General features: G+C 41.6%; 1 protein-coding gene across 2 annotated transcripts in view; it reads left to right on the top strand.

Annotated features, from left to right (window-relative positions):
- The window catches only part of DHX35 (DEAH-box helicase 35), a 30,557-nt gene extending 14,934 nt beyond the window's left edge, over nt 1–15,623 (top strand). The window contains exons 13-22 of one of the 2 annotated variants that reach the window (XM_055814333.1): nt 643–767; nt 1,513–1,567; nt 6,593–6,688; nt 7,084–7,178; nt 7,794–7,871; nt 8,641–8,770; nt 9,488–9,569; nt 10,111–10,182; nt 12,534–12,672; nt 13,837–15,623. In XM_055814333.1, the coding sequence (XP_055670308.1) occupies nt 643–767; nt 1,513–1,567; nt 6,593–6,688; nt 7,084–7,178; nt 7,794–7,871; nt 8,641–8,770; nt 9,488–9,569; nt 10,111–10,182; nt 12,534–12,672; nt 13,837–13,881 (917 nt within the window). In that variant the 3' untranslated portion in view covers nt 13,882–15,623. The remainder of the gene's footprint in view (nt 1–642; nt 768–1,512; nt 1,568–6,592; nt 6,689–7,083; nt 7,179–7,793; nt 7,872–8,640; nt 8,771–9,487; nt 9,570–10,110; nt 10,183–12,533; nt 12,673–13,836) is intronic. The other variant, XM_055814334.1, reaches the window with a different exon arrangement.
- Nucleotides 15,624–24,547: the final 8,924 nt, after the last annotated feature.

Below are 24,547 nucleotides of genomic sequence, written 5' to 3'. Positions count from 1 at the left end.
TTCTTGTTTTGATTTGGAGTTTTAGATTGACATAGGGGTGCATGTGCCTTATTCTTTACTGCAGGAAAGTTGGTTAATGGGAGGTGCAGAGATTTTGACCTTTTCTAGGCTTAGACTGTATAGCAAACATGCTTTTAAAATGGCATTTTCAATCTTTAGTCTTTATTTTAAATATGCTTTTTAAACTTCTGTTTGTTTGAGGAGCTATTAAAAATAGCGTTCTTACACTGCAAGCATGGTGGTTTTGAACTTTTCCATGCCCTTTCTTTAGAAAAAAAAAATGTTTTGTACTATTGCACCCTGTCTTTTATTCTCTGATAGAAATATTAAATGGAAGAGAAAAAAAGCATTTCCAGATTTCTGTGAAGAATGTATATCATTTCAAATTGAAATATGGGTGGGCCAAGAACAGAATCAGCATTGTAGCTAAAACCATTGATTTTTCTATTTAAGGTATCTTAATTGTAGAGATACTATTATGAAATTGGAGAAAGATCATCTTGGAGTTAGACTTCTATTAAGACCTGTTAAGTATTCATATTCAATACTTTTAACTTGAAGTCGGTATGATTCTATCATGTTGGCTGCATAGAGTAGGAGTTGAAACTCAGTCCCAAATTGCTTTGTTTTCTTCCACAACAGAGGAGGACTTTGAGAAGCTGCCAAAGTCCACTGTCCCTGAGATGCAGCGCAGTAACCTTGCACCTGTCATCTTGCAGCTGAAGGCTTTGGGCATTGACAATGTGCTCAGGTTCCCCTTTCTTTCGGTGAGTCCTAGGCTGTCAATGCTGTCGTCTTCCCTTGGTGTGCAGAAAGATCAGTAGGTGACTCATTGATAAACCACAGAACCAGTAACCGTTGCCCTGTTAATCTGGAAAGCGTAACTCATTGTCCGCTATCGGTTAGTAAAGTATGGTTTTGGGAATCAACTAGTGCAAGTGATGTGTGAGACGCCTTAGAAACAACACCTGTTTGTATGTAGCATTTGCTGTTAGAAGTAGTGAGAAGCTGAGAAAGGCCTAGAAAGACAAACTGAGATTCGACAAAACTGTAACTGTAGTCCCTTTACAGTGAATTTATGAAGAAAAAGGGGGAAAAATTGGTAGCTACAGAACTAAACCTGTGCTTGTCTCTCTCGTTAAAAAGAGTGATATGGGTTTTTTTCAGATTTGCCTTCCATAAAGTTTCTGGCTACTCTTTTAATGATGTGAAAAGCAGCATGGTAGCGTCAGAAGAGAAAGTTCAGTAATTGTTCTGATCGCCACTGGCGTCATGCTGGAGAAAGCCAGTATGCCTTTTCTAGCTCGGATCTTGAGAGCATCATAGTGGTGATGCTGAGCCTGTTGAGATGGTTTTGACTGGCAGCACTGGTGGTCAGCGGAAGGGTGATACCTGAGTAGAAATGTAGGTAGTTAGAACCTGGGGATTTTGCAAAAGAGGAAGGTCTAAGAATTTGAGAAAACACATGTCCTATGATGATAACATTAAACAATGCAAATTTTTTCTTCACAGCCGCCTCCTGCACAGTCAATGGTGCAAGCTTTAGAATTGCTGTATGCTTTAGGAGGTGAGAATATTATTTTGCTTTATTTATAGTTATGTCACAGGAGTTATGAAAAAAATTTAATTCAGATTTAATGATTGAATGGACATTAATCAAACTTGCATTTGAGAACTGTGCTTTGAGAAAGAGAAAGTGCAGCCTTGACCGGCTCTTTGTTGGTGTGTTTTTGGTGTGCCTCACTCTCCTCTGGATTTACTTTCTTTTCTGCTGGTTACTTCAGACAGATAAGGAAGCAAAAGGCAGCAATAACACTCTGAGCGGAACTGGAAATCTGGTGCATAGAGTATAAACTAGAATTTAACTGTTTAGATTTGGGCAAGCATGTTATTTTATAGCTATCTTATGTGTCGTTCCTTGCACCTTCACAGGAGGAACCAGCTATTTGTTCTTGCTGGGAACACGGCTTTGAGTTGATGAGGGTGTTGGCTTGATCCTTTCAGGCAGATCTTCTGTTTGTGTTTCTTCAGTACTTACAGAGTGGTATGAGGATACAAATGGAGTTTGGATGTTAATTAGTGTTTAACTCATGCACTGGTCTAAATTTTACCTGCATCACATTAGATATGTTGTTAGATACTCAAGCTCTTGGTGTGGTGCTCTTTCATTTTGTGTTACTGTGACAGTGATGGAAACCTGTAGCACTTGCAAGTATAAGCAAAAAAAGCTGGAAGTAGAGGTTTGACCTCTCTTTCACAATCAAACCTTTTGTAATAACCCGCAATTTAGCAAGCTTAATATAGTTGCTACTTTGTTTATTCCTTGTTCAGATTTTAAAAAGCATAGTGTATCTATATAAAATTTTTCTGTTAGCATGTTACATGCATTGTCTGATCTTGATATGTGTGCAGGAACTCTACCTAAACCTTGGAAGTAAAATCTGATGCTTGAATTTGGGAGAGGCAAGTCACTGGAGGCTAGCATTAAACCAGATAGAAAGTCTGCTTCCCGATGGCTTAGTGCCAAAGCCAGTGTCACATGTTAGTTTTCAGACCTTCTCATTGATACAGTTTTGAAGGTATGACTGACAAAAGTGAAGAGCTTATCTAGTTACAATTTTAAAAATGAGTTCTAGTCTGTGTCCCTGCTCCGAGTGTAGTATGATGCATGGTGAAAAGGCTACACCTTCTGTAGTGCAGTGCTGTTGGTGCTGGTCCTGCAGCTGAGGCAAAGTTCAAACTGTGCTGATTCTGTTAGCTGTGAATACACATTGCAGCCACTAAAAGAAAACCCTGATCATTCCTAAAGGCTGCACATTTCCTCCTGGATGAGTTGGAACTGTGTTTTTCACACTCATTGCCTGTGTTTCAGCGCACAGTTGCTTGCTTTCCATGCTTTTGAATGCCCAGGAACTCATTTGCATGCAGCTCACAGAGGGACTGCTCTGGTTTTACTATTGAACTTTCTGGTTATGGACAAATGAACAGATACACACAAGCTTCTAATGAAAAGAAGAAAAAGCTAGTCTCACACACCCTGAGATCATAATTCAAAGTACTTTTCTTCTATTTAACTGGTTAATAGAATATCTTTTTAAATTATGTTCTCTGAATTACTAATCACAGCTTGTTCTCAAATTCAGGAGCGAGTCTGAACAGTTAGTCATATGGTTTAGTTTTGGGTAGTTTTGCGAGGGGCAGGGCGTTGGACTCTGGTCCTTTTGGGTGGGTCCCTTCCAACTTGAGAGATTCTATGATTCTAAATGTGTTTATTTTGGTTTTATTCATTATGCCCCTGTTGGATACCTACAACACTCAAATCACACTGTAGCAGGATTTTTATACACTTATATATTTTTATACAGTTTTCAATTCCTTTTTGTTGTGGTAAGTGGAATGTAAGCTGGCTGATTTTGTTTATAGGAAGAACTGTTACATTGTTGGTTTTTTTGACAGCTAGTTAATTGCTTTGAATGTAACAAAGTTAAAACAGAAATTGACACAAGAAGGAGCAAAATGAAACTCTGTTTCACTTTAACTCAGTGTTTGTAGTTATTTCAAAGTTAACAATGTTCCTCCATAATGTAAACATGAGGAAAAGGGTAGTGTAAAGGAGAGTGTTTAAGTGTTGGAGGCTTTCAGAGGTTTGTGGCTGTTTATACATCCCTTGCAGCAGTCTGCTCTCTTCTTACTCTCACGGAGCTGTAACTCTCTGCTTGGCTGTGATTTTGCTCTGTGCTGATTCAGTTCCATCTTGCAAAGGAGGGTTTCACTTAAGACACTTGGTTCTTGGCAAGCTTTTCAAGCTTGGAACAAGAACCTTCACAGTGGCTCAGAAGCATGTTGCAAGAATGAATTCACAGCCAAAACCACCTTAGGGAAATGGAGAGGAAAGGTCAATAAACTCACTGATTAGCTGTTTGACGTTTTGGCAAAAGTGTTATGCTCATGGTAGCTTCACAGAAACGTACAGAGCTGGTATTCTTTTGGCTGCCCAGCCTTTGTAGCAAAGCAGAGAAGTGCTGATGTTGGTGTTTAAGATGGAAAGAAATGTGTGTGCATGCGTGTGATATGCAGATTCGCTCTTCAGTTTTTGCTGAAGTTTAAGATTTTAGGTGGTATACTGTGGAGATTTTATATAAGCTGCAGAGGTGAAGTTGCCCAAGCGTTTGCAGGTGCAGTGAGGATTAAATTTCTCTTATGCAAGTATGAACGTGTATTTCATCATTTGCATTGTAATAGCATGCAAATGTGCAGTTTAGGGTCAGGACCCTGTTGCGCCAACACGGTACCAACAGAGAAGCTCGTGCAGAGCAGATGCTCTTAAGGTTGAGATAGTTCTGTTGAATAAACACATCACAGTTTTTAGCCTGATTATTTTTACAGTGATGCAAACTGATTACATCAGGAGTATCTCTTCTCAGCCTTCTCCTTTGATGCCCTTTTGAAAGTCTGAGTTGTCAGCTGGAGTGTTTTTAAGCATAATTTAGGAGGGAAATAAGCAGGTAAAAAGTGGCTTTATTTTTAGCTTTATTTCAAATCCAAGACTTTGTTGAAGATTTGTTTGTAAGTTGTCACCTATCAGAAACAACCACTCTACCTAAGTTTAAAATAGTGTTTTAATCCCTCAGCCCATCACGCACTAGTGGTTGTTACTTGAAACTTTAGCGCCACAGCGCTTGAATAATCTCTCCTGAGCATGTTCAATAAAAAGTCTTTGCAGTATCTTTTTTCTAAGATCTCCAGTTTTCTATGTATGTATGGATACAGTGGTTGCTTCCGAGATTATTTCAAGGAAACTTATACCTATTCCGAACGAGCATCCATTGCAGGCCTTTTATCTATATTCAGGCTTACTGCTACAAAGACATCTGTGCATAAGCTATTTGTATATGCATGCAAAATTGCATTGAAATTTGTAGGATTCAGCAGAAGCCAAAGGATTTTGGCTTGGTGCACCTGTAGAAAGTTAAAAAGATGATAATTTCTCCTTTTTCCTACTTAGGAACGCAATTGTTTTTCTGCAGATGAAAGTATATTCTAATTGTGGTAGCACTTCTCGTATTGAACTGATCAAATGAAAGCTACCTTACCCTAATTTTTGCATTTTCTGTCTTTGTGTTTAAATATATTAATTCGTCATTTCATTTAAGCTGCCTTTTGTAACTTGCTACTGAGAAAAATACTGTGACATTATGTGAAAGGCCTATTGGGTTTTGTTGGACAGTGTAGGGGTGTGGTGAGTTAATTACTACATTGTTATAATAAGTGAGATGATAACATATCAAATAATAAAGGAAAGTAAACACTTGATAGAGGTATCTGTGGTTTTAGTTATGCTGAGTTATAGGAGGTCTTATTCCTTGACTGGATTTGTGGTTTTAGTTTTCTGCTGTGAAACATAGCTGAAGTACAACTGTGGCTTTTTGTCACCACAGTGTTTGACAAATAATATGTTTATATAATGTGTGGGCCACAATTGTGTTTCCTCAGTCCACTCTGCTGAGGTTAGTTATGCACACTACAGTGACCCAAAGTCCTGTTATTGGGCTCTTGTTAGTCCCTCCTTGTGCAGCTTTTCTCTTGTGCTCTGCCTCCTTGTCATACCTCATACAACTTGGCTTACTTGCAGTTTTCTTTTTCAGTTCTCACTCTTTACTGCCATTTTAGTGAGATTTTTTCTTATTGTTTCCTGTGTCTGTATTTTTTTATTATTATTATTATTTTATGTCCTCTTGCAAAGGAAACGCTTTTCCATTTAAATTGTTCTTCGAAATTTCAGCATAGTGCTCTGGATTATAACATGACCTGGTAGTCTGCATGGGTAAACCTTACTGCAGGTACCTGACTGCAGGAAGCCATACAAATAAAATGGTAAACATGCAGGGTGGCCCAGTGATTACTGGGAATCAGAAAGCAAGCTGTCATGCCAACCTCCTGTACCATTTCCAGTAAAAAGGTTGTAGTTGGACTGTGGCTGACAGTTCAGTTATTGATGCATGAAGCAGACTAAACTGTAGAGAATCTTCATCAGCTGTACATGTCTGATTTAGATTTTATTAAGTTTAAATTATTTTTCTTCATGACCTAAGCAGATATGCCTCAGAAAAAAGACACCCTACCCCACCCCCAGCAGTACTTCCTATTCCTGCAGTTATGCCTGTTCCATGATTAGGCCCTTTTTTTATTCTCATTGGGGCTGCTTCTGCATCCCATCCCCATGAACAAAGATGCTGCTAAACACTAAAAAGTGATACATAGGTGTAATGGCCATTGCATTGACTTTGACTGCAGGTTTTCTAAATTGTTGGCAGTAGCAATGGAACTTGGTCAAAATGAAGAAACTTGTGCATTCGAGTACGTTTGAAAGAAAAAAAAAAAACCAACACCAAACCCCAAACAAAAAATGGTGACGCATGGGAGAGTAAATGGGTATTAAAGAGTGCCTTCAAGCTTAGTTTAATATATATTCAGCAATTCTTAGGTGCATTTGCTATATTTTAGCTTGTTCTTTAGTACACATTACATTCTTAAGGAAGACCCTCTGTGCTATTCTGCCTGTGTCACAGTTACATTTATTAAAATGCTGTAGGTTTGGATATGCACTGCCATTTAACAGAGCCTCTTGGAATGAGAATAGCAGAGTTTCCTTTGAATCCTATGTTTGCAAAGATGCTTCTGGAATCAGGTAGGAGGAAAAAGAAGTTCGATTTTCTTCATAGTCTTGCGATGAGTAGAGGACACTGCCTCTTGAAATTTTAGTATAATATTATATATTTGCTAAACTTGAAACAAACCTTATGCTTCGTCTTGGTATGGTGTTAAGTGAAAAGAATTGGTTGAACTCGTGGACTTCTCAAATAACAAGTCCAGCACATTTAACCCACTAGTAAGTCTAACACATTTGTCTTTTAAGTTTTCCATTAAAAACATTCACTGTTACACTAAAAAAATCAGGAGTTTAGATATTTTGGTTTTATATACTGTAAAAATATATTCTGCTGCTTTTCCTTTATATTTTATATGGGGGTGAGGTGAATGGAAAAATATTTCCTATACTGAATTTCTTCACTTACTCCTCAGGAAACTTTGGCTGCTCCCAGGAGATTTTGACAATTGCTGCCATGATGCAGATTCAAAACATCTTTGTGATCCCTCCAAATCAAAAAACTCAGGCTGTAAGTTTAGTCGTGTCTCATTTTCTTTTTCTTAGTTCTACATTTCTGGATTTCTGCCAAGTATTTTCTAGATAACCCGTTACAGACTGCAAGTTTGTATGAAAATGAAGAAACGTCTTGAACTGTACCTATTGGTTATGGGTGAAAGAAGAAACTGAGTAACAGAGGGAACCTCGAGTCCTTGATAAGTGTTGAAGGCTTCCCTCTGAGGACCAGGAACATGAAAGGTTAAAAACCAGTACTGGTCAGCATAGAGGTTTACAAAAAACTCCAACAACCCAAGTCTCCCCAAACACCACTTCCTTTCAAGAGGAGCAAAAGAGAAAGTATTAGGATGTAGCAAGTTCTTATATAGGTAGCAGGAGCCTAATTTTAATGCATCACTCTCTTTGATTTTTGGGGCTCATTTTCAGTTCGTTTTATTACTTCCAGTTTTAGAAGTGCTCCTGAATACAGATGGGCCAGTAAAATATTGCTATTGTCTAGAGGAACTACCCTATATGGTAGGAATTTTAATTGTCACCAAGAAATATAGAGATGATGGGGACTGAGCGTATTAGCCATGATTTTTGCATAGATCATTCTGCCTATAAAAATGTATTTCTTCTGCTTCAGGCCAGGCAACACAGAAAGTTTGCTGTGGAAGAAGGTGATCATCTCACTATGCTTAATGTTTATGAAGCCTTTGTCAAAGTAAGTTGTTTCAGGTGTAAGTGGATTTGCAGGAATGGGAAGAACCTGAGGTTCTCGGTTATGATTCTGGAAGTTTAACACTGATCTTAATACTTCTCTGCAAGCTGAGGTTTTACTCAATGGTTTTGAAGTGCTGTACCTATTTGGGACAAGTATATTTTGCTCGTATAAAGCACTTCTTCAACTTCAGCATTGAGTTGAGGCAGTGTAACCACTCAAGGGTTTAAATATGACTTCCAGCCCCAAAGCAATCAGTCAGGCACCAACTGAAATCTTGCCCTTTAAATTTTATATCTGCGTAATTCTCGTAGAAACAGCCAAATGCAGAGGCTCTTGGGGTATGAGCTGGCTTCCAGAGAAGTAGTTCTTTGCATAGAGAAGATCAATGAAAACTGTACAGAAAAGGTTGTTTGCATTCCGAGGTTGAAAACAGACTAGTTTAAGATATGATGCATTTGTGTGTGAGAATGGAATGACTGATGCTTTTCTCTTTCACCACATATGAAGAAATGAAGCACATCTGTTTGAAAATACCCCATAGCATTTGTTCTGCTGCTTTGGAAGTTATTTGAAACATGTTTTGTAGTTATTGGCGCTGTGTGTCCTTGTTAGATGCTATGTAAATAGGTAATTTTCAGGGAAAACAACAATAAATATATTGCAGGAAGCAGAAGAAAAACGGAACGAGGCTATGTGATCCAGAAGAGATTGGATTTTGGTTTTCTGATGGTATCTCAATGTAATTTTGTCTATTCTTCTCACTGTACAGCACAGCAAGAGCTCTCAGTGGTGTCAGGAACACTTTCTGAACTACAAAGGGCTTGTTAGAGCTTCTGTTGTAAGAGAACAGCTGAAAAAGCTTCTCGTCCGCTTTAAAGTGCCAAAGAAGTCCAGTGAAGGTGAAAAAGTGTTTTTTTTAACCTGTTGTTCAATACATATTCAAGGTAGTCTCCAAATTGTCAGTCTGCTTCCTGCTTTTCTTGTAACCTTTGAAGTACATTCTCCCTGGCCTAATAATAATGTTAATTAAGCCCATTTTTTTTCCTAAAAATGATCACAGTAGAGCATTTTAGCCCATATTTACAGTTAACGTTTAGTCCAGTCTTCATTAGGTAAGTCTTCCAGGAAGAGGTTATAACCACTGATTATATGTTCAATGGACAGATTTACCAAAAGAGTCATAAATAGATCGCCTTGTTCCCTCCTTTTGACTTCTCAAAATGCCATTTTTCTAGTGTGTTCAAAATGATGTACAGTCATAGGGTTCTGACATCCAGCTGTGCTGTGCGTGCACGGATGCGATGACTAGTTGTCAGCACTTGTCTCTAACTGCTCTGAAAAATCAGACTTCAATGCTTAGCTGTCACACAAGGTTGCTCTAAGGACTGTGAAACTATTTTCATGGAGACACTAGTGGCAACAGTAGTTTTTCATGTAGTAATTTTGATTTGCTGTGAAATTGAAGTCAGAAGAGATTGCAGGGTTTGTCTGCCTTCAAGCCTTTGCTGTCAAAGTGCTGTGAAAAGTTGTTTGAGATGATTAAGTGTTATTTTAGGGATTTTTGCCATTCTGTTGACTCATTTTACAAAAAAAAAAAAAAAAAAAAATCTTTTCAGGTGATCCCGATCCCGTTTTGAGATGCATAGTTTCTGGCTTCTTTGCTAACGCAGCTAAATTCCACTCTACTGGAGCTTACAGGTAAATATATGTAGTTTCATTGCAACCGTTGCGTAGTTTAAAAGCTCCTTTGACTGAATAAATCAAAGTGTAATGAAGAAATAGATGCTTCTTAAGACACTTGCAGTAAGGAAGACATGGCAATAGATTTACTGAATATTAGAAGTTTTTTATTTTCAAACAGCTTCAATCTTCTCTTTGGCAAATATAAATAAAGTTATTGATAGTAGGAAGCTGTTACTAATAGTAATTAGGCTGTGTTAACATAAGCCAGTGCTGTTGTAGGCAACAGTGTTGTAGCACTTTCAGGCTTTTATCCAGTGCACTGTAACACTACTTTTTCATTTAATGTAGATAGAACTCCTTTTAGGATGTTAAATTATCAGTTGTTCCTTTGGCCAGGGTTTAAGCCTGGTTTCAAATTTTCATTAAATGTGAATGCTTTTAATTTGCTGCAACTCTTTCGTTGTAGCCTTTTATTAACATTCTTAGTGGGGATGAAAGGAATCAAATGTTAAACAGTAAATAGACACCCAGTCTGAAATAGTATCTTGCTTTCAAGGACTATTCGTGATGACCATGAACTTCATATCCACCCCACTTCGGTGCTGTATGCAGAGAAACCTCCGCGCTGGTAAGTTAAAGCTGCTTTCAATTTTTTTGTGATCTTTATAAGACATTTTCAGCATCCAGACACTTTCATGAATGGCTTTTCTTCATCAGTGGAGGAATAGATGTAGAAGGTCATGGTTTCCCACAGAGAGAATTCAATTGGTATTTCCTTTGCAACTTTTTGTAGGCAGTATCCAAATAAATCAGGGAAATTGAGTGACATTTAACTGTCAAAAAAAACCAGCAGAGGTTGGAAAGCAGAGTCAGGTGACCCCTTTTTTCATGGGCACCATATCTTGCACTGTAAATTGCTCTCTCAGTAGTCTCTGTACCTAGATAGAACTAGAGTTAATGTACTTTTATTAAGCCTATTAGGAAATATCCTGTCAAATAGGTGCTGCAATAATTGCAAATGGCTTGCTAGAAGAGGGCATACATGTAAAACACATGATGCAAAAAGTTACGGCTGTTTAGCAGATTGAGGAAAGAAATGGTTGCACTTTCATATTAGCTGGGATATTACAATTCCATTTGTATGTCGAAGATGCTCAGATAACAACTAGGAATGTGTTTCTAACTATCAGGTCAGCGTGGTCAGCCTGAAGTATTTTGACTCTTGTGTTTTTTTGCTTGTTGCTGACACTTTGAAGGATAAACTTGGCCAATGTCATCTGTTGTCTTTGAATTGGGCCCCTGCAGAAGCATAACTGGTTGGAACATAGCTAACATTTACATTGGCTCACAAAAAAAAAAATAAAATCCAGTTCACTGTACCAATTTTTTTAGGGCTGAGTTGAGCAGAGTGTAACTAAAGTAATTTTTGCCACTGGAACCAGCCTGATTCGCTGCTGTTTTGCAAGTTTTTTAACCTCCTGTCACTGCTATTAAAAATAAAAATAAAACATGGTTTGTTTAAAATAGTAAAAAGAATACTTTGCAGATATACCTACTGCTGTAAGCTAGAACATTTTGGAAGTAACACCCCGAAAGAGGCTGGGTTATGGGAGAGTGACAGACAGTAAGAAGAACCAATTTGAGAAGAAATTAATATGGAAAGAAAGTCTAGTGGTAGGAGAGTACTGGAAGAATTCTTTTCTCCAGCACACGCCTCCTCCAGGGCTTGGAGTTTAGATAATGAGCCTTCAGCAAGGAGCTTCCATCCCAGCCTTGGCCACTTCCAGACATACAGAAAAGCAGAACAGTAGACAGATAGCTGGAAGTTTTAACTCGCAGAAGCTTAAGACAGCTCTTTGTTTTGTACGCTGTTTGGTGACAGCAGTATTGCTGGAGTTTTGGGGGATACTGATTCTGGGCCTGAATCTCATGTTGGACCCCTGTGTTGCAGAACACGCACAGAGCTGTCTTCCAAGGCCACGTAGTATTGCCACTGCCAGCCTAAACGCTGCTGGCTCGTGGCATCCTCTAAGACAGAAGTTTAGGAATTAGCAACCCTGATTTCAGTGCTGCTGCTGCTGCCTGGGCAACCGCCCTATATTGAAGCCTTCAATTTTCTGTCTGTTACAGTTGTACATAAAACGTGTTCTCATTCTTGTTTGTTTTCCTCAAATTGCTCTTTAGTTGCATTAGTATGTCTTGGGCTGCATTTGGCAGAGAATTTTGGACTCTTTCCTCTGTCCTTTTAGGAGCAAAATAGCAATTAATGAGAGACTACGAGCCTTGTGGGTTTGCAGCTCTAGTATAGAAGGCAGATAACGACTTGTGGTCTTGGTGACTAACCCTTCGGAGTGTGGGTTTGTGCTTCCTTGGTAAAAATTACTTTCCCTACCAAAGGGTGACTTCAGAAGTAAGTTGCCCGTGCTGGCAATCTGTTCATGCTGGCAGCAGGGATTGAGTCCACACGGCTGTCTGTTTCTAAATCTCTTACCAGGAGATGTTCTGGCAGTAGTTAAAGCTGATTTCTTCCTCTAATCCTTATCTTGCTTGTCTGCAGACAGGCATCAGGCATAGTCATGCTGTGATTTGCGCCCTACTTGTTATGGGTTCAGGGTTTTGGTGCTTTTGACAGCCTTCCTCATGATTACACAGAGTAACTAATATTTGTTCTTCCAAAGCACGTTATGAGTCCCCCTTGGCCCCATTATAAGAAATATTATTTCTTTTATACTTTGTATCCGTGTGTCCTGGTAGTATGTGAAAAGTGTTTTTAATGGCAGTCTAAGGGTTGTCTTAATGTAGAGCGCTCTGAACAACCAGAGGGGAAGAGTTAAGAGGCTGTATTATGACTTCAAGCCTCTCCTGTCACTCTGTAAATACTACCACTGGCAGCATGTATGTGAAACTGTCTAAATATGCTGTTAAATATCTCTCTTCATCATTACTTTATAGCAAACTCTTTTTATTTCTTTCTCTTAGGGTAGTCTACAATGAAGTCATACAGACTGCTAAGTATTACATGAGAGATGTGACTGCTGTTGAATCTGCATGGCTTTTGGAACTGGCACCTCATTTTTACCAGCAAGGAACGGTACGGAATCGGCATAAAGCCCAAACGGTACCATTGCTGAATTAGCAGCTCTTGTATCTGAACTTTTTAAGTATTTATGTTTTGTTGTTGTCTGTCTAGTGGTACAAAAGTGAATATGGTTTTGTACATTGTAGTAGTTTTAATATAAAGAAAGAGGATAATAAATTGGTGCATGAAAGCTTTTTCCCTATTATCCAGCTAACAGACATGATCTCCAAGTTACAAGATAGTGTATCTATCACTCTGGCAAATGAAGCCTTCAGCCATGTTATGGCTGAATATAGGCACTTGGTAGCACTTCTTTGAGTAGCACTATACCTGGGCAGTGGTCCTATTTTGCACGATATTTTAGATTTTATATAAATCTATATATAAATCTGTAACTTTAGACAAGCATTTTCATGCTTTGCAAATGTTTGTGCAAATCCTGAACCTTTTTTTGAGCATTAATTATGTTTACTGCAAAAAAAAATCGGCTGTGATCTGCTCAAACTTGAAATGGCATAGAACAGCTGCTATTTGTGCAAACCTTTATTGCAGATTCTGTTGTGTGTGATATACGTATCTTTTCATAGTTGTCATCACGCTTTATCAACTCTGCCCCATGTGAATCCATCAATCTAGAGTTACTCACTGGTCATTCTGAGAACTGGATTGGTATTAAATATTATCTAAATGTTAGTTATGCTGGGAGCTGTTGATACCACATTGCATGTAAATACTGTACAGGCAAGATTACCAAAGTCATCTTGCGTGGGAGTTTCCCGTGGGAGATCGGTAACTACTGAGCTTTTTATTCTAAATTAGTGAAATATTTCCAAAATACTGAGTGAAAAAATGCACTTGCATACCCAGACCTATGCGAAACATGTATCTTTCTGGGCATTTTACATGCTGGCAACTTGCTTCCCATGGGAAATTGTTCCTATGCTTGCAGTTAGTACAAAAGTACAAGAAGATGATACTTCATACCAAGCCATACCATCACTTTGGGGTGCACGTGGTTTTTTGATTTCATAGGTTTATTTTATGGGTATATCGGTAACAAGCAGAGCTTGGGAAGGGTGGTCTTTAATGATATTTGTTTAAGAGTTTATTTGACTTGGGATTAAAGACTGAAAGCATTCTAACTGGACTTTTTTTCTAATTGTGATGCGTATGCTAAGCAGTGTTTCTTTTCTTTTCTTGCAGCATCTTTCCTTGAAAGCAAAAAGGGTTAAAGTAGATGACCACTGATTTGACGTGACTTAAGTAAGCCTTGTGACATCAGATGCAGAACTACCAGTGATTTCAAGCTGGCTACAGTCCATTCAGCAGTCAGTTCATCAGTAATTTGAACTTACATCAACTTAAATGTTTAAATGCCTGCCAGGATCTGTAGGGGTTTATGCATGACCAGTACATTGTAAACCTATGTAGAGCTTGCATTGTGGACATTTTATTCTTTGCCTGCTTGACCACTGTTGTTAATCTGGGCATGTTGCTCCTTTTAAATAGGTAGATAAACAATTTAAAAAGTAAGAGGACATACAGGACCACAGAAAACTGAAACCTTCAAGAAGGAAACTGATTTTCTGGAGTGGTACGGCTGCCTTATGAGAGTGGGGAATGGGGTACCCTGCCTCCTATTACCTAGAGCACTGTGACTACTGCCGGCCAAACTGAGACTGACTCCTGACAGCAGGAGCTCAGGGCAATGAACTAGCCCTTGAAATGCAAGGGGCTGCCATGGAAACATTGATTTCATGTTGGACCATTCTGAACTGGTGCAGCTTGTGCTCCCAAGCAGTAAAAGCCTCCTGCCTGAGGTCGAGCTGCTCCTGCCTCCCTACGTCCTATGCTGTAACAGTCCTTCTGTAGGCAGAATTTATTAAAATGTCTTGTTTCCATACATAAGAGTTCCTGTTTGGGGAGGGGGAGGAAAAGTAGCTCAGTATTTTTAAGAAAGATTAATTTTCTGCTCAGTCAGGGTACTATACACATAATGTTCACAAACAATCAAATTCACAGATGAGGTTTTACTTTTTTATTATTTTTTTTTTTTTTTTCCCCCCTCCAAACAAGGGGAAAGATGTTAGCCTTTCACGGCTTAGAAATACCAGACAATTTCCGCAGGTGTATATCATGGAATATTTTTTTAGCCTCTGTCATTCAGGAACAAAGAAAATACTCTGTACTTTCCTATAAAGAATGCAGTACTATACGTTTCTTTTATTAAGAATCTGTTCTTTGGTGCTTGGGACTCTGTGTGTTAGCGAAGAGGAGGATGCTCTGAACAGTTGCTGCTTTAATGGGGACTCCATGGCTACTTTTCAGTCAGGAACTGTACCTTTTTGTGTTTGAACAAGATGGCTTGAATACATGTATTTATTTTTTCCAACCCTATTGATATTTATTTTAGAAACACATGGTTTGAAAGCTTTATTTTTGTAAGGCAACTGATTTGATGAATGTGTGTTTGGCATGTTAACTGTCATTTTATTTTCCTTAAAAAAAAAAAAAAAGGTTGTAAATAGGCAAAAATTTCTACATAGAACAAATGCCTTCCTCATCACAGGACTGCCTTGAAAACTTTCTTGAGAGCTTCTTTACCTTCTCGCTTCCAAACACCTGCAGGGAGAAAATGTTCTGTCACGTGCAATGTGTGGTCTATTCAGTGTCCACGTACTGACTGCCAGCACAAAAAGATGTACCAGTCTCCATGTATGGCACCAGCAGCATGACAAACCGTGTCACCTTCCTTGTTGTTTTCCCTGTGAACCTCACGTTTGTATTACTCTCCCTCTTAGAGTGGAAGCTCTTTGGGGCAGGGACTGTCTCCTAGCCAGAGCTGAGAGCAGTGTTGGCACTAACTGAAAAGATTCAATTTGCAGGTTTTTTCTCTCTTAAGGGACTGAATATGAAGACTTGTAAAATGTCCGTGTCTCTCTGTCCTCTGGAAGTATTCTTAAGAAAAATAAAACCACTGAATCAAGGAAGCTTGAGAATGTGTCACTTCAGCCTGAGTGGTGGGTGGTTTCCCAGTGTCCTGGGTTGTTGTACTGTGCTGGGCTGAATTCTGATGGGCTGCCAGTGGATGCTACTTCTTTTGCCAGTTCTGAGGATTTCGGGTGTTCCTGAAGAACTCTCTCTGCAGATATTCCTTTGCCTGGCTGTATAGCTGCAGAGTTTTATTGTGGAATGATTGTGACTCCTGCTGAGTTTAGAACCCAGGGATGTACAAGCTTTGTAACATGCTGCAAGTAATTGTACTTTTATAAAGGAACAAGTGCAATAGGTCTTTGTAAACAAAAACAGAAAGCGAGACTTACCTTTTTAGCAGTTTTAAAAACTGCTGAGGTATTGCCAGAGGTACAGACACAGAAGAGACAGACTTTATACTGGAGATACAGGCTAAGAATACATGGGTTTACTATCCAGATTAAGGGTACCTTTAGAGAGAAGGCACTGCCTTCTCTCAGAATGTTGACCCTTTGAAGGTGTTTGAAGACAGAGACCCAAAACTTAAAAGGCCTGAAAATCTCTTTACTTTGTAAAATTTTGGCCTGCAGCTCTCTGCTAGATTTGTACATCGCGTTACGCTTTAAAGCGTTAAGGGGATGGGTAACTGTGCCTTGTTGTTGGCTCTTTGCTGCATAAACAGTCTGTGAGCTGTTGTGGGGGAGGTTGGAGCCATTTAAAGGTGGTTGTCAGGAGTTTATGAAACAGTTTAAGGGTTTTAAACCTTTTTAGAGAACGAGGTTAAAATATTACGCTCTTGAATAAAAATGCTGCTTGAAATAGAAGTCATGTTTTTTTAAAAAGTAAATTTACAGTCCATTAATGTCAAATTATTATGGGGGGAAAAAAAGAAGCTATACTCCTGGAGCCCATCAGAAAATGCTCTCAGTGTTTCTACTTAGGACTTTGTATTGTCAATTATAGAATAAGATTAAGCTAAATAGGAATAAAAATTCAGCTGAGACAATACTAATTGAGATATATTCCTCATCTTGTAGATTAAAAATAGTTTGGATAAACTGATGGGAAAACAGTCACAACTCTTCCTGGTTAATATGAAGAAAGAGGCAAGCAATTAAAAGACTACAATGAAAAAAGGGAAATAAGTGAGTCGTAACTGCCATTTCTTAGTGCTTTATGATAAAAATGGCTGTATAATAGGATATATAATTGAGCCATGCACACAGCAGTGTTCTCTAAAGGTACATCAAGGTAATGTGTGGTAACTTATTTTTAAGCTGAGTTAATTTTGTATATGTGTTACAATAAGCATGTTACTGATAGGAATCCCAAAAAAGTGGCAAGTCAGGTACCAAGCATCATTAAACAAAAAAAAAACCACCACCCCCCCCCCAAAAAAAAAAAAAAATAGTAGTTTACCAGAATCAGATATGTGTGGCTCATTCTAGATCTGGTGGTTCAGATCTGTTCTGGCTTGTGGGCAGGTGCAAACAGGGAATAGTTTCTTATTCCAGCAGATGGAAAAGCAGGATAGAGATGCTGAGATGGGGAGAATGTTGGAGCAGCATTTCTGCGTGAGGGCTGACAGGGCTGTAAGACACTGTAAATGTTTCAGTAATTCCAGACGTAATCTGCAAAGACATTTCTGATTACGAGGGAGGGCCAGGCTTCTTTGATCCCGTTGGGAGCCTTGGTCGTAGGGAAGGAGGGAGGGAAAAGAGCAGGCAAGCAGGGAGGTATCTGCAGGGAAGGTGCAAATAGGTGCAGGATTTCTTCATCGTCGGTTCACACGATGACTCACGGTGGTGCGGTGCTTGTTGACGCCTCTGATTGCTGCTGAGCAGGCAGTTACGGAGCTGCTGGCTTGGGTGGTGGGAAAATGAACTTCCAGAAACTGGTTGGGAAGTGGCTAAGGCAGTACTGCTGTGCTTGTCCCTTTTGTGCGACTTCTGTGATTAAGCCGCTGGCCAGCTTGCTGGTGGGGCAGGCAGCTGCTGGTGCAGGGGCATGGGCAGGATGGCTGCGGGGCTGGGCTCAGCCATTCGCTTGCCGTGCTGGGTGAGAAAAGCACCTAGACCATGTACCAGCTCTTGGTTTGAAAAGCGATTCTGTTCTGAAATGTAGCTGCCGATCATTTCTTGTGTTTCAGCTGCTTTCTTTACCAGCTCGGCTGTACCCGTTTTACCCACTTGCCTTCCAGAACCCCCTCGGCTGGGAGCATCAACGTGCATTGGTAACCGTTGTCATCCCATCATTCTGGTGAGTGTCACTGACTGGGCTAGTTCCATTGAAGGCAACTTGAAACCAATGTTTATTACTGTAATTTCATAACTTTATATTATTCTCTATCAAGTGGCCACACTATCAACAACTGGCAAAGAAAGTCAACAATACAAATCAGCATTTAGAGCCAGTTCTTCTACCAGGACTGGAAATAAACAAGTTGCAAGATGAACATAAGGAAATACTGTCCGTATATCCAGTTTCTTGTCTGTTCTCAGACTTGCAGAGCGTTTTCCCTTGAGAGCTTGTATGTGGGTTTTCTGTCAATTCATACAACCTTCGCCTGCCTTTTGAGAGACGTGCCAGCAGATGGCAGGCAGCAGTTTCTAGTAGTAGCATCTTGGGGAGCAAACAATTGGCCAGTTCCGAAGTTTTTCTCATTCTTCAGTTTTAACTCTGAATTTATTTAGCGGCGTGAGAAAGGGTAAAGGAAAAAGCTATCGATGGCTGTGGGATAAAGTGCAGAGATCAGTGAAAAAGCCCAGAGTGCTGTGCGCCCCACTGGTTTAAAAGTAAACGAAATGCCCCCCCCAAAACCCCCAAATTCCAACCAATAAATTCTATAGCAGTTCTTTCTGACACACTTGGTCATAAAAATGGCACCTTTGCTGCAACCCGCAGCTGGAGGTGCGGCAGCGTGCTGGGTGGGAGGTGCTCATGCTTCAAGGACAGTGACAGCATTTGCTACCAGCTGTTACGTTTAGCTTATCCAAGTGACCAACCACTGCTGAAATTAATTTTTTTTCTCACTTTTTTGTACTACTTCCAGCTACAGCTCTCCATTTTTCAATAAACTAAATCTTTCAGCCTTCTTGGCTAATAGAAATACTTTTGTAATAAGGAAATGAAGAGTAAATAGAATGCTTCAAAATTTCTGCACGTGGGTTTTGTACATCCATGGAGTTTTGCTCCTGTGGAATCAAAGCCTAAGGCTGGAACAGTGGTGACCAAAAGGTGTTCCCTGGAGGTTTACCGAGGTGTCAGTCTAAGCCTGAAAGTTGTTTTGATTGCTTAGACCTTTCTTCTTTCCCCACACCGATGTTCTTTTCATACCTTGCTTTGTAACTGCTGGGTGCACTGAAACGCTGTTCGAGTGTTCAGGTGGTGCCGAATGCTGTCGAAAGTCCTTACCAACCGTGTGGGTTTTCCTCTGTGAAATATTGGTAAACTAGCGAAGCGCCTGCTTCCAGCAAAATTTTGTACAATTGAAAACCCCAGAGGGAAGGCACCCGTGCACTGAGGCCAGTTCTGCTTACAGAAGTGCATGGGGAGCTCTGGAGACGTGAGCAGGGCTCTGAGCAGCACAAGGACCAGAAGTCCATGGCCTCGATTTTGAAAACATCAGGTCATGTCCCACGCGGGGCCAGCCCAGTGTGAAGGGACACACATCCCCGCTAGGGACCTGCTGTATTTCTTTCTGCGAGCATCTGCTGCTGGCTCTGCTCAGCAAGGTGAAGGCTGGGAGGTGCCCTGGGGTGCGGTGGTCCTTCGGTGCGTGTTTCCCTGGTGGGAGGTAGATCCAACCCACCCTCCTGCTCGGCTTTATCTCCTGCCCAGAGCAGCAGATATCCTATCTACTGCAAAGGAATTTCTGATTTGTGTTGGATTCTAGCCACTATTGGAATGGAAAAAATCAACAATTTTGGGCATTTTTTTATAATTTTTCTTTTTATGGCAACTTGGTAGATGCGTTTTCTCTCAGTGGATGCAAAAATGACTGCCTGCTCCATTCCAAAACTGTCTTTTGCAGGGCATTGCTTTTGTGAGGCTGTGAGATGCAGAGGTTATATTTAGCTGTGTTGCCAGTTATGAGAGATCAAAAATTGCCTGGAAAAACTCCCCTTTTCCTCCTTTCTAGAATTATAATTATAATTTAAAATAAATACATTTAATTTGTCTTCCAATTTCATTTTAATTCTCTTCAGCAGTTCCTGGAGTATGCAGCAGCACAAGGAGCATCTCATGAGGAAGCCCCTGGTTGGCGTTCGCAGTGTAGGTGCCCGAGGTGGTCCCAGCTGGCTGCAGCTGCAGGTCTCTCCCTGGTGGGCTCCCAGTTCGGGGGGTTGCTCCCTGTGCTCTCCTCCCAAGCTGGGTGCTGCAGGGGGAGGCAGGAGGGGGAAAAAGGCTTAGAGGGCAGAACTCTGCAGGTAGAATAAGTCAGGGGAGGATGTTTCCTACCCCTGGGGCGGGTGATGGCCAGCACAGTTTGCTGTTGCCTCTGGCAGGTGCCCTGGAAGCGGGCAGGTTTCCCTCACCACAGAGGCACGAGTCCTGCTTTCCCTGGGCAGCCTCTGCCTCCAGGGGTCCCTTCAAGGCCAGCGGGGTCTCAGACCTGACCAGAGATCCCCCACGGGTTTCCTGTAGACTTTCTGTCCCAAACTACTTTTCTTGGCGAAGCCCAGACTTACAGGAGAAAAGAGCAGAACAGCGAACAACAACATTACGATGGCTTCTTGGCTCCCTTCAGGCCAAGGAATAGGTTGTTTATTGCAGATGCCTGTTGGCAGAAAGCTGATCCTGTCAAACAGGGAATGTTTTGATGCAAGGAAACTTCTTCCACGAGCCAGGTTTGACAGATCTCCTGCTGTGTTTCTTTTCTGTATCTGGTGAGATACCAGGGTTTTAAGCAACCTGAGAGTTGCTCCCGCTGAAGCGGGAGCAGGGAGGGAACGCTTGCAGAGGAGGGAGGACCTGGAAGACCTGGGGTCACGTTCTGTCCTGCTACCGAGAGCAGGATCTCTTTGTAAGGCAGAATTCCTCCTTCCTCCTCCCTGTCCTTCCCCTTGCCTAATGCTTTGGGAGGCCAAAGGCTGTTTTCAGGTGTGTGGGCATGCACAGGGTGCTCACTGTCTGGGACAACAGGACACAGCCCTCAGCAGATGCCTGCAGGTGCTGCAGGGGTGGGAACGTGTCAGGGCTTGGGAGAGTGGGGAAGAAGAGATGCACTTGGTCTAGAAAAATGACAGATCAGCAAAACTGCGCCCCGAAAGGTGCTTGTCACCGAAGGGAATGCCCTGCCTCTGCTGAAGCCCAGGCACCCACTGCAGATTCTGACGGCTGTTCAGGGGAGGGGATCCCACACGTGGGCACCCGGTGTGGCCCTGCTGGGACACTGGTGCGGGCTGGGGTGCTGCTTGTGCATCAGTCACAGCAGCCACTCTGGCGTGTGAACATGGGCTGAGGCAGTATGAAACACCGATGGCCGGAGCTGTCAGGCCAGGCAGGGTACCAAAAAAGGCTTTTTGCAGCCCCCTGGGGGGTGCTGGGCAGCCTGGCACAGGGCAGGGAGCAGTCAGAGCTCAGCAAGGTCCTTTTGCTGAAAATCTCTCTGGTTTCTTGAAAATTGCAGCTGATGATGATTTAACCCTTTGCACTGCAGGAAGAGTCATTGATGAGAAAGCAGTGGTGAGGGACCGACCAGAGAAGCCTTGAAGTTTCTTGTTTTAGATGGACAAGCAGAAAACAATTCCTCTCACAGCTACGTGCATGGGACCTGCCGCACTGGAGCATTTCCAGAGGTGGGCATACCTGGTTCTGTTACAAAATTAGTCTTCGCAGCTGGCTTGCCAGTCTGAGCATCTACACGATAGAGGTAATCCGGGGTTTGGACACATGATCTAGGTTGCAGGGCTCACCATATAGTGATGGAACCAGTTATTAGGGCTTGTGTATGTGCTTCTGACTTGCAGCAGTGCACATATCTCTTGCCACGGTGTGAGCAGAGGCTGTCGTTCCCACTTTGTTCTGCTAAGGCTGCCCATACAGCCATGGTGCAGGCCTAAGGCGTTCATGTCTCCTAGCCTTGAGAGCGGATGAGCTGGGTGATTTTCCATGCAGCTGTCCAGACTGCTACGTTCTGGTTCCCATCCTGTCCACAAAACACCTATGGAAAAAGCTAATTTTAAGTAAGTTCTTTCAATGGCCAATTGCACCACTCAAGCCTTTTGGGAACCCCTGGGACAGCACTGTTCAAAATGCCCCCACTGGTGCTATTTGGTTAGCAGGATTTACGGCACGTGAGCCGTTAGCACCGTGCGCTGAGCAGGCAGGTTACCGTGTGGGTAGATGTGTGTATCGCTAGTGTTATTCATCTTTGCACCTTTCAGTTTAAGTGCCATTTGGAGGCCTCCTGAGGATGTGCTGTACCACAAGGAAGACTTATGAAGGTGAGGAAGGAGGTCCAAGTGGAAAACGCTTGTCACTAAGTGAAGAATGAAGGGAGCAGTGGTGAGGGGAGGGCTGCCGCTACGTGGTAGGTAAGAACAGCTGCTGCTCTGGATCCGCTCTATGTCCTCCTGCTGTTCTCCATCCAAAAGCTTTTTATAGATGCCTCCTAATTCTTGTCCCTTTGTCACCAAGTCCTTTTTAGTCTATTTAAGGGTCGTCTTGTCAGTTGAGTGAAATATGGAAGGAAGATCTATTGTAGGAGGAGATCCCAGGGACTAGGAAAGCAGAAATATATGGGAACCCACTACTCAGTCATTTGAGTGAGGTTCCCATTAGGGTTTGGAAGCTTTCCAGGAGCCCTTCTACCTAAGCAAGCTATAACTTCTGGCAAGACAGGTATTTTAGGCTTTACCAGAATTCCTGCATCAGGAGCAGTAAGAGTTGAGCTGAGCCTAACAGAGCTGCGACCAGGGCAAAGCCAGGCTGAGGGCAGCCAGCAGAGCCATGGAGGCAGGCACAGTGCGAGCGCTGTCACCATCATAGGTCTTCCCGAGGTGGGTTCTCCAAGGAGAAACACCTTCAAGGAGTCCAGGGCTACTATAGACTGCTTTGCACCAGGCTGGTGGGTTATTTCTTTTTTTGTGTGTTTTTACAGAAGTTAGAAGGTAAACTATGTATCTGCCTCCACCCTCCTGAGTTTTATTCTGGAATGAGTTTTTTGTTGGAGACAAAGGACTGGAACATCTGAATTTTGCTGTTGACTTTGTCTCTCACTGGGTAAATCTACTTGTAGTTCATTTTACTGAAGTGTAAATATGGGTGAAATTTTATCTCCTACAGCAGTAGGAGACTGTAATGTCTGTCAGATATATTGACACCCACAAACATGATGCTTTCTGGAAAGCAAAAGTGGTTTTGGCAAGTGGGTTTGCGTGTTTGGAGTTTTCTTGCCAAAGCTAGCTGAAACATTTAGAAAGAAAACTCTTCTTTCTAAAACAGGAATTAGCAGATTGCTGACATCTGATATTTCACACTGCTGATGGATCTTTAAATGTTATGCTTGATTTGAGTTGCACCTTTTTTCCTCCTTTTAATTTCTCTTTTAGGTTTTTGGGTTTATTTATATCACTTGTCTCGCCTTTAATTCCTCCTTAGTGGTCACTGGAGGAAAAGTAGCAGAGCAAGCAAGTCTTCCATGTCTCCCATCTCCTACCTTAGTTGAGTGGCAGAAAGTAGTTTGCCACGTCCCTCTCATCCCCGTGCTTTTCCACTGCAGGAAGATGGAGACTTGCACGTGAGGGTTGCTCCCCCTCTCATTCCAGTCAAATAAAAGCAAGGTGAAACTTCAAGGCATGAATAAAGTTTTAGAATCTTCCTTTGAAAACAGATCTAAACCTTTTTAACTAAAAGTTTTCTGGAAAAATAAAATAAAATTAAGGTTATGACCCCCTCTGCAACCGCCCAGCTATTTAGGGTTCATCTCTCCAAGCTGTGCTCTGCACACCCGTGCATGCTCACAGCCCTCCAACCCAGTGGGCCTTTATAATGACATGAAAGTGCCGTTCTTGGGACTTCGGACATTTCTTGTTTTCTTCTGCACCCCTGTGTTGTTGGCTGCAGCGCTGGTGTGACGCAATCCAGGTGGGAAGTATTGAGAAAGCTCCTGCCGTCAGCAGGTTCCTGTTAAAATCTTGGTGCTTACATGATGCTGAATTGGCAACATGGAACTCCTAAGTGGAGCAACGCGTGGCAAATATGTAATGAAAAATGGCAAGTGGATCAAAATTAATGATTATAAGGAGCAGCTTTTCTAGACGGCTTCTAGTCTGAGTAACAAGTATGGTTCAGTGACTTGGAAGCTCTTTTAACATCTTTAAAGATTAAATTCCTCCGTCACTGTAGTGTAAACTTGCATTAGTTATTTACAGCTACATGCATGAAAGGGCTCTGGGTGTGAGTCAGGGATCTGCAAGGTCTAACTTCTGGACGTCTGGCTCCTGCAGTGGACACCACAGCCTTGTGTAGGTGTCTAATCTTCCATGCAATGCAAAGGGACTGCTGATGCCAAAGGATAAGGTTCATGGCGTTCAGTTTGCTTGGAGGGGGACCCACCTAAGAATGACAGGGAAAACTGAGTTTGAGGTGGTAGTGCTGGTGGGAGCTCGGCTCTGTGGAGTACTGTGAGAACTCTCATGGAACTGAGTGTGTAAAAGCCTTCCATAAGGTGATGTAGACATGTGTGAACCAGTTCCAGAACTGGAAACCCAGAACTCAGACGCCAGTGGGATGCTGATGACCAGCGGTGATTAAGCTGTACATGAGTTACATGTCCTTCTGAGCCGGCTGGACATAGTTACATCGTTTCATTGACCTTTGCTAATAAGTGTTCAAAGAGGTGTAAGGAGGTTGAGTTCCTGGCTTTAGCTTTTGGGACCTCAGCACCACGCTGCTGCAAAACAGTCGGAACTATAACTATGGGATGAGATCGGTA

The sequence above is a fragment of the Falco peregrinus genome, chromosome 9, assembly GCF_023634155.1.
Source record: "Falco peregrinus isolate bFalPer1 chromosome 9, bFalPer1.pri, whole genome shotgun sequence".
Taxonomy (NCBI): domain Eukaryota; kingdom Metazoa; phylum Chordata; class Aves; order Falconiformes; family Falconidae; genus Falco; species Falco peregrinus.
Note: the sequence above shows the minus strand (reverse complement) of the source record. Positions and strands in the feature narration are given on the sequence as shown.